The sequence below is a fragment of the Crocodylus porosus genome, unplaced genomic scaffold (genome assembly GCF_001723895.1).
Source record: "Crocodylus porosus isolate Cpor-Errol unplaced genomic scaffold, CroPor_comp1, whole genome shotgun sequence".
NCBI lineage: Eukaryota > Metazoa > Chordata > Crocodylia > Crocodylidae > Crocodylus > Crocodylus porosus.
The window spans coordinates 18,666,635-18,676,597 of record NW_017728926.1 but is presented as its reverse complement, the minus strand read 5'-3'; the positions used below and the strand labels follow the sequence as shown (position 1 = coordinate 18,676,597).

Sequence of the window (9,963 nt, the reverse complement as noted above, 5' to 3'; positions counted from 1 at the left end):
GTCCCAAGAAGAAACCACTTGTATGTTAGACCACTCCCTGCCTCTTTACATTGGCATGTAGTAGAATTTGGTTGTAGTGACTGTACCTTATGGTGCTCATTTAACAATGGAGCAAACAGCCTTGATTTTTTTTTTTTCAAATGCTAAGTGCTGTTGGTATGTGTCACACTCAGATCCAACAGTTCGCATAAACATTCTTATTCCAAAGTTGGGCAGTAATTTCACACCTTTCTGAGTACGTTGTGGCTGCTTGTTAAAACTACTGGGATTTATGAGTACTGTTAGAGCTGCTTATAACTAGACTGATTTGCCTTGGCATGGAAGCACATAGCAAAACTTTCTCTCACAGGCTTCTTTCAACAGGGAGACTTTTGCTGCTATGAATGCATCATTTGGGAGGCTGGCTGGGGTTTAGGGCCTCCTTATGCTGTGATCAAGAAGAGAGAATATTCAAAATGAGGGTTTACCTAAATCATTCCATGTGACAGGAGTCCACTTTGTTACTCAGGTGCTCATTGATGTACCATGCATAGAGCTAGCTGAGGAGCTGTCCCAAAGTCAACCCCAAGTCCAAGTATTACAGGATACCCTGCAGCAAGTGCTGGACAGGCGGGAGGAAGAACGACAGTCAAAGCAGCTTCTGGAACTCTACTTGGAGGCCTTGAAGAAAGAGGGCAGCATCATAAGCAAGGCAGCAGGTAGGAAGGGTTGGGCAGCTAGAAAGAATCTGAAAGGGTGGGGTTGAATTAGAGGAGGAGGGATGGTGGGCAAGCTGCAAGCAAGTCACTGGGGCTGGGAAGGCACTTGTGAGGATGTAGCAGTAGCCGTAGCAGAGGAGAGAGCAAACTCATCCAAAGCGTTTGTGCAGCCCTACATTAGCATTCATGCCCGTGGCCACACATGCACTCTTCCTGCTACTCTTCAGAACCAGAAGCAGCGCTCAGAGGGGATGTGGTTGACGCTGGAGCCAGCGATACAGACACCTCAACCAAAATTACACTCAGTGACCGGATACTTACTGCACTGAAAGAAAAACCTGCCCCAGAGCTCAGCTTGGACAGTCAGGATCTGGAGGTGAGTAAAGACCTCCAGCAAGGAGGGCATAGGGACAGAAATGGGGAAATTTCCTCTTGAACTACATCAGTAATTGGGGTTCCACAGCTTAAGGCACAAACAGTGAGGTTTTAATGTCTCTGTCTACTTTGCTGCAGCCTCTCTGCCTGGACCTCCCCTATGGTGTCACATTGCCACTTTCCAGACAGTTGTTTGTCAAACTTCCTTCTCTAAAGGAAATACTTGCTTGGAGCTTTGTCAGCCATTCACAGAATATGGTCACCCAGAGTTCAGACTATTTTACCAAGCAAGCTCTTTGAATATGGCGCTGCATTTGGCAGCACTTTGCAATATCTACCAGCCAGCATAACGCAAATAAACCCCTACCTTGGAATTGTGGAGAGTCTTTGGATTTACCTCTCCCTCTACACAAACAAGGTTTCATAATTGGTAGGGCTGGAAGGGACCTGAGCAGCTCATTGAGTCTGACCCCCTGCCATAGCAGGAAAGAGTATTGGGGTCAAACAACCTCAGCAAGGTGATTTGCCTAGCCTTGTCTTAAAGACCCCCAGGGTAGGAGCCAGCACCACTTCTCTTAGAAGTTGGTTCCAGATCCTAGCTGCCCTGACAGTGAAGTAGCACCTCCTGATGTCTAGTCTGAGTTTATCCTCTGCCAGCTTGTGACTTATTTCTAGTCACTCCTGGTAGTGCTGGGGCAAACAGGGACTCCCCCAATGCCTCCTGGTCCCCTCTGACTAGTTTGTAACAGGCCACCAGATCCCCCCTCAGCCTTCTCTTGTGGAGGCTGGACAGGTTCAGGTCCCGTCGCCTCTCCTCGTAGGGCCTGCCTTGCTGTCCTCTGACCATGTTGTCCACATCCCTCTTGAAGTGCGGCACCAGAACTGGACGCAGTACTCCAGCTGCGGCCTGACCAGTGTCGCATAGCGGGGGAGGATCACCTCCCTGGACCTGCTCAAGATGCATCTGTGGATGCAGGACAAGGTGTGGTTAGCCTTCCTGACTGCATCCCCACACTGCCGGCCCATGTTCATCTTGGCATCAGTGATGACTCCAAGATCCTTTTCTGCCTCTATGCTGATAAGAAGGGAGTTCCCCAGCCTGTAGGTATGGTTCTGGTTCTTCCGCCCCAGGTGTATCACCTTGCGCTTGTCAGTGTCGAATCCCATCGTATTCTCATCCGCCCACCCCTGTAACCTGTCTAGGTAGCCTATTCCCTCCTCCTAATGTGCCCACATCCCCCCACATCTTAGTGTCATCAGCAAATTTTTAACAGGGTGCTTTTTACCCCTTCGTCTAGGTCGAAGCACATTGACCTTGTTTGGCAAGAATTAGCATTCAGTGTCCTGTTGTGAGGTTTTGCTGGACTTTTCCAGATGCCAAGCAGATTAAAAAACCTAAGGCAACAAATTAGGGCTGACACACAAGAGTGTTAAGCCAGGGATTTGTGTTCCTTACGGATAAAAGTGCCAGGGGGCCCCAGTTGGGTATAGAAATTCAAATGTTTACCTAACTGAATGGTCCATCAGGCTTGCATATCTGATGCCACATAAGGAGGACATATGCCTAGTCTCACATAGAGCCATCTTTGACTCGACCACCTAAACGATCAGGTTACCCATGTACAGCCGAGTTGACAGGAGTCAGCTTTCAGCATGTCTAGAGCAGGGATCAACATCATGCCCCTGGAACTACTGCAAAATGTCTCAGTTGTCCAGCTATTGCACCCTTTTTCCACAGAGTGCCTAGTTTTGATTAAATATATCAAATCTGTTATTAGCAATTCAACATCTCTTTCATGATGACCCACCTGTTCTCAGTGGGGGAAGGGTTGTGCTTCAGGAGGATGTGTTGCTAGAGGAAGTTCTAGCTGCTGCAGGAGACAAGCTGTCAGCAGTAGGAGTCTGTGTGTCAGTAACTTCTATTTCTGTCACAGTTGGTTTTCAAAGAAGACACGGAAGTCTTGGCTCTGGCATTAAGCTGGGACAAGCAAAAGACTGAAGCTCTCCAGCAGGCCTGTGATCAGGAGCTTTCAAGGCGCCTACAGCAAGTGCAAGCTCTACAGTCGCTGAGGAGCATGTCAAAGGTCAAGAAATCACTGCCCTGGGGAGACTGGCTAAGTTCAAAACGCAGGAAGTAAGAAACTTTGTAGACCTGCTGCTGGCAGTGCTTTAGGTATCAAGGAAACGTGTCTCTGGGGCACAAGAGGCAAAACAAACAAGTGTCTTAATACCACACTTTGCTGTTCACGCTATGCACTAGCTTAAGCAAACTGAGAAAACTGGGCTTGCCTTGACAGTTAATTCCTGTGGCATGAGACTCTAGGATGTTGTATAACCAAAGGCATTATGGAAGGGGAAGAGGGGAGGTTAAGAATCAGAACTTCAAGTAACTTCTGTGAACACAATCATCGTCTTGCTAAATGCAGTGGAGAGAAGGATGCAGGACCGGGAATCTGGAGCTCCTGATTGCTAACCATGGCTCCGACAGTCTTGGTGGCTACACGAAAGTCACTTACCTTGTCTTTCCTCTCATCTTAAAAGAGAATTATGTACTTCACAGGGGTATTGTGAGGCTGAGTTAATGATTAGAAGGCACAGAGGATCACTATGTAAGCATTCATTTCTATACCAAGTGCTGAGGTCATGCAGGAGGGCAGACCATACCTACTTGTTCAGTTTAGAGTTATAATGTAAAGTGCAGCAATAAGCAGAGCGCTATTCAGTGCTCATTCCTGGGGGGACCTAGTAAGGTTACCACACTCCCCAGCAACTGCTCTTTTGGCATTGACTAACTCCCAACCTGGGCTCCTGGCACTTGACTTCAAATTTCACATTACAATTTTGGCTAGTTGAGCAAGAGTTTAATCAAATGACTTTTAGCCTCTAACACTTTGCATTTCTGGTCGGGAGACTGGTGTGAGAACTATTATTTGTGAAATGTTTCGAGGATAAAAAGCTTGGTTAGAAGTCCTCTTGCACAAAATTAATAGTGGGGCTGTCTGTATTTCTGTCTTTATCTTTGATACAGCATCATGACCTTATTCATATTGATTGACTCTTTTAATGATTAAAATATTTTTAAAAAGGCATTGAAACCTTTTGTACCCTACTACTAAGCTAACTTCCGGTGAATATATATACATGCACATATTATGTGACTTGTTCATCAAGAACATAATTTTCTAATTCATAGATGTACCTTAACTTCTCCGAGGCACCAGGGTGTGGTAGGGGAACTTTCACGGTCTGGGTGTTTCTAATTGAAGACGGGGTGGCAAATAACTTCCTCAAGGGCATCACTTAGCTTTTGCCAGCAACATTAGCAACTTTGCACAAAAACACAGTTCAGTCCTGGGAGAGAGATAGGTAACAATTCTGAAGCATTTAAAAAAAAAAAAAAAAAAAAAAAGAGGAGCAGAGTCTGGTTATAATAGGCATTTCCAGCTACGTGCATAACCCATTAATCTAACATTTAGGTTAAGCAATGCAGTATACTAGTTGCTAAAAATATAGAAAAAGCCAAATGCTCAAATGTGCCCCTTGTGTATAGAAATTGCAATCTAGCTTTAATGAATGTGCCATAAGCGCAATGCAAGTGTAGTTGTAATAAACATGACCCCAGTCATTTGTAGTGCCATTATATAAGGTAGGCAAAAATCCACTGCTTTAACACAATTATAAGAAGCTACGATTAACTCTTTTATTTCATACAAAACCTTCCTGAATCTTAGTTAGAGCAACCAGGAGATAATGGTAGTGGGGTGTCACACTTCCCTTAACAGGAAACTGCAGGACTTAATTGCCAAATACTACTAGTGTTCTGTTGTTTAAGGGGGAAAAGCAACATTGGCCTTTGCTTTAAACTGCCTTTCTCTTTTGAAATGAGACAAATTAGGGAAAGTAATAATCTCTCACAACACTTTTCTTCTGACAGTTTAAGCAGTAGCAAGATGATAGTTTTCCTGCTACTGTAGGGATAGTATTTAGTCTATTATATGCTGTCCTAGGAGCTATGCGGAAGAGCAGATATACATCAGAAATGCTGTTCAGGCACATCCATGTCTTACTCAGTTCTACAAAGATAATTACACAGATTCAGTAATTGAATACAAATCTAGCCCTGGTGAGAGCTGTGATTTTCAGCAAGCTTGGTTTCACACTGTTTGCATAGAGCAGCTACAGGGTTGCTAAGTTTTTCATTACAAACCCTTATTTTCAGAGGCTTATACTACCTGAAATTTGACATGCAGGCCACATCCAGATGAGTGCAGCAGTGCGGTATGTAGCACCACATACTGTGCAGTCAGGTGTTGGGCACACTGCTTTGTTGGGTTTTTTGACTCCTGGATATCCAGGAGTCAAAAAAAGCTGGGGATGGGGGGAATGGAGCAGTGCACATAGGGGCAGTGTGCGCTGCTGAAAAGCAGAGTCGGGCTGCCTGGACCCATGCTGTAGCTGTCAGCCAGGCTCCATTCAACAGGAGTGTCACTGCTGTGGCCCCAGGAGGCCCCCAGATAAGGCTGCTGGGGCCAGTACGCCAATGAATGTGGCTTGCAGTGTTGGCCCCAGCCTCCCCTACTGCCCCCAGGGTAACTTGCCACACAACAAAGCATGTGTGACACAGGCTTTCCCTGGGGAACCAAACATCTGCGCTTATCTCAATGCAGCCACAAAGTTCATCCTAGAAATGAAAGCCTACCGCCTCAGATGTATAAACAAAAATAAGATAAGCTTATTATGGCTTTTCATGCAACTCTAATGTGTTTTTCTTATGTACACCACATACTATGCAGTTAGGTGGGATATATGCAAATTGTCATTCACAAAGTACGAGGCCAGTTTTGCTAGTGGAAAGCCACAGATATCACCTTCTAGCAAGGGCTGCAGTGTTGACACTATACAGCTTCCTTCCTTTCTAGCTTTAAAGAAAAATGGGAGAAGAGAGAGAACTTGTATTGTTTTCCTCTCTTTGTGAAACCTGGTATATTGACTATAGACATATTTTAACATGACTGCTTCCTCCAAAGATGTCTCGTTTTTAATATGGGACAAAACACTCCATCCAATAAAAAAAAAACAGCAGCAACAATACAGAAACTTTTAAAACCTGCTATTTATTTTCAGTTTTTTTCCAGTTAGCCTTTGAAAACAAAAAATACCCACCACCCTCCATTTAAGTCTTGCTTAAATTTTCCCTTTGTGATGTTATTTAACAGTAATCAAAGCTGTTCTATGCACAGGCTAACATTAAAAAGAAGTGACATCCCCTAGAAATTTATACCAGCATGAAAGGAAAAATGTGTGGAGACTAGAAAAAATTATGCACAAACTAAAAGTCTCCTGGTAAAGCTTTCAAATAAATGATGAAAAAGATCTTTTTCCAGAAGAAAGACTCTGTGCAATAAGGGCTGTACCAGCTGGGGCTATAAGAAACCTAAAAAGCAGGCATTGAAAAGACACAATCCTTGCATCTCTACTACAGATAATGACATAGATATTTGTTAAACCTGATCCTGCTGTCCATTCGTTTTTCAGGCAATAAGGATTTGGGGTGAATGAAAACAACAGGATGAGGCAGAAAATATTCTGCTTTATCACTGAAATGTGCTGTTTTGATACTATCTGAATTACATTTCAATCGGATCAGGCTTAATCTGTTTCAATCACAGAATGAATTCTGATTCACATACTGTTCAGGTTGGTTAGAGAATTAGAGAGGAAGAGTGTCTAATCACTTATTACAGAGAGAGAGTATTTGTTCACAGATGAGAGCAGGCACTGATAACATTCATCTGGAGTGAGGTGGGTGGTGCTAAAGCCATTCTACAGTACAGCTTCACTGAGCTATTCTGCTAGCAAGAGGAGAAAGTCTTCCAAAAGAAATTCCTGCAGGGAGACTTTTCCCTGGCTGGGGATGGATGAAGGGCATCCCTCTCTTGCCGCTTGGCTAGCTCTACCGCTGCCTCAGCCAGGGGCGCTTCATTCACCTGGGACATCCAGTCAGACAACGCAGACAGGAATGTGGGCAGAGAGCTTCTCTGTGCATCTGTTTGGTCCTGTGGGAGCTTGTAAAAGAAGCAAAAGTTATTTACTCCATGGAGGAACAGCTCTGGTGCGAGTGAACAACATGAAACCTTGCATGACTGGATTAAGCAGCCTCATATAGAAAGGAAGGTCAGATAGACTTTGGCTCTATGCATGTGGAAGCTATTTCCAGTGATCTACTGCAGCAATACTGGGGCAAACTGGCAGCTTGTAAAACCTTGATTTTACAGGAATGGGACATGAAGAGCATTAACTAATGCTCGCAAAGCATTTGTGTTTAGCATTTGAAATGGGCTACTGCTGAGCAGTTATCTTAGCTCAAACCCATGTAGACTCATAAGTTTGTTCTCACAGCCACACACTCACACTTGACAAAATCATGTCAAGTGGAAATCGAGTCAATTTTAAGACTTGCTAAGAGGTGCTTCCCTTGCCAATTTCTCTGGTTTTACAGTCATGTTCACATGTTTTAAAATGTTTTTCTTACCCTTATTATTGTGTGGCAGACCCAGGAAAACAAACAACACAAAATGAATGCAAACTTACCATACCCAAAACGCTGTCATAGGCGTTTTTTCTGTGCTCTTTTTGATACCAAACTTAAGAGTAACTTGCAACAGCCTGCTTTCACATTACGTATAGCATGTCCCTTTAAAAAAAATTCTTCTATATTCAGCATACTTCAAAAGCCTCATTGAAAACGACAAGGGCTATTGTGTAATGAACTACCAGACTGCAATGCTGTATCTCATCCCATAATTTCAGTGAAAAATCCTTTTTTAATGATCCAGTTTATGTACTGATTCTTGGATCTTTTTCAAGATTACAGTAAATCAAATACAAAAGGCTGAAAAACTCTTAAAATGGCTAACTTAATTACAGTTTTTTCAACCAGTAATAGCATTCAATTATCTAAGTCAAGGCAGCTAAGCGATTAGGTCATTATGCTATTGGAATCTCCATTTCAGAGCCAGAGTTCCCAGACTAGAGCCAACAGATTTTACAGCAGTGTAGCAGCCTTTCATAGCAAATGATCCTAGATTATTTCTACAAACTGTCTCTCTCCACTGAGCTACAGTCACTTCTGGGGTGGAAAACCAGCAGCCCACTGACACAATAGGTGTGCATGTGTTTGGGGAAAAGGAGGTTCTGGCCAGGGACATATTAAAACCCCTCTTGCTTGTTAAATTTACTCAGCACTTCAGAGTTGGAGAAGAGCAGAGAGAACTCCAACAGTTATGGTCTTATCTAAATGACGCATGAATGATATCCGTTATTCTTGGAAGGAATGCAACCCACCGTTTAATTACTTTTACAGTATTTTCTTCAATGCCTTGATGAAGGGTGTTTGTGCCCAAAAGCTTGCAATTAAATAAATGTTTTGGCAAAAATCTTCTTGGTCTAATAAAAGATACAATCTCTACTACAAGTCCTGAGTACCCACCTTTTAGGTTGTTCTCTGAAAGGAAGTACTAAATCCCATTGAAGAAAGTAACGGGCTAAAGAAGAGAAGAACATCAGGGGCTTGGAAGGAAAAAAACTGCAACAAACCAATGCCTGGAGTGCTCTTGTTAGCTAGTCTCACCAAGTTCCTTCCATGTCTCTAACCCATACTGGGGGAGAACTGTCCTTCACATGGACATGTACAAGAAGAGAGTAAACAAGTATTATAGGCATAGCAGTTTTGTATGTTTTCTACTTACCTTGTGATCTTTCCATAAAAGTTTTTCCTGTGATGGAAGCACAGCAGCTCCCATTGTCCTGGATACAGAGATCAGGAGGAGAAGAAACAGGCAGAAAGGAGGATGCATGTGGAATACTGTCTGATACAGCTCTGCCACAAGCTACTTCCCTCTTGCAAGTTATCTTTTTATGGCAGGGATGCAAATGCCAGCTTAATTTTTTATATTCCAGCAGCCCCTTCCTCCAAGATCAAGTAATGACGCACAAACCAGGGAGCAATTAACTCCCCAAAGTAGGCACTCTGTTTGGATTTAACCCTTAATTAGAGCCTCTGGTTTTGCTGACATTAAGAGCGTATTTGTTGTCAATTTAAGCTGCATATGCATTCTGTTTGCTAAAAAAAAAACTGCATCATTTCCTCACCATTATTCCTATAATGACCAGGAAGCCTTGCATACCAAGTAGGGTGATTTAGCTGCAAATGATTCATAGGGGTAAATTTTGTGGATGGGTTTGATGGTGGGAGGACTACCTACTAGGCCTGTGCGAAGTGGCTAGTATTCACTTCAGATTTGGCCAATTCAGGGGACAGTGATTTGATTCGGTGACTCGAATCACTGTCCCGATTCAATTTGGTCAAATTTGATTTGGAGATTCAGCCAGGCCAGGCCCATCCTGTCCCTCTCTCAGCCCAGCTATGGCTGCCCCACCTGCCTGAGCTCCCAGCACTTGTTTAAAAAAAAAGCTCGGGCTCAGAGGGTGCTGCAGGGCAAGGGGTGATCCCTGCTGCCCCCCCCACTGCATGGGGGGCTCTGTATAAGCCCCCAGACACCCCCCCATGGGTGCCCCACCCAAGCCAGCTCTGCCCCTTTAAGAAAAAACAAAACAAGAAAACCCCCAGACTCACCACTGCTGCCAGCAAGGTGCAATCCCCGCTGCCCTCCACCACGGGAGGCTCTGCATGAGCCCCCAAATCCCTGAGGCTGCTGCAGGAGTGGTGAGTCCCAGGCCTTTTCTTGGTTGTTTTTTTCCTTCAAGGGCCAGAGATGACCAAGGCAGAGCACAGCGGGGGGGGGGCTTGTGCAGAGCCCCCCCATGCAGCTGGGGGCAACAGGGATTGCACCCCCCTGCCTGGAAGCACCTAGTGAGCACCGGGACTTTT

General features: G+C 44.3%; 1 protein-coding gene and 1 long non-coding RNA gene across 2 annotated transcripts in view; one reads left to right on the top strand and one right to left on the bottom strand.

The window, feature by feature from the left end:
• Positions 1–4,783, top strand: part of DFFA (DNA fragmentation factor subunit alpha) — a 9,506-nt gene extending 4,723 nt beyond the window's left edge. The window contains exon 6 of the mRNA XM_019541668.1: positions 3,008–4,783. Coding sequence (XP_019397213.1) covers positions 3,008–3,211 — 204 coding nt within the window. The 3' untranslated portion in view covers positions 3,212–4,783. The remainder of the gene's footprint in view (positions 1–3,007) is intronic.
• Positions 4,784–6,041: 1,258 nt separating this feature from the next.
• Positions 6,042–9,388, bottom strand: LOC109314469. Its single transcript, XR_002102296.1, has 2 exons — positions 8,822–9,388; positions 6,042–7,138 (listed from the first exon to the last, which is right to left on the bottom strand). It is a non-coding gene; the product is annotated as an uncharacterized LOC109314469 (long non-coding RNA).
• Positions 9,389–9,963: the final 575 nt, after the last annotated feature.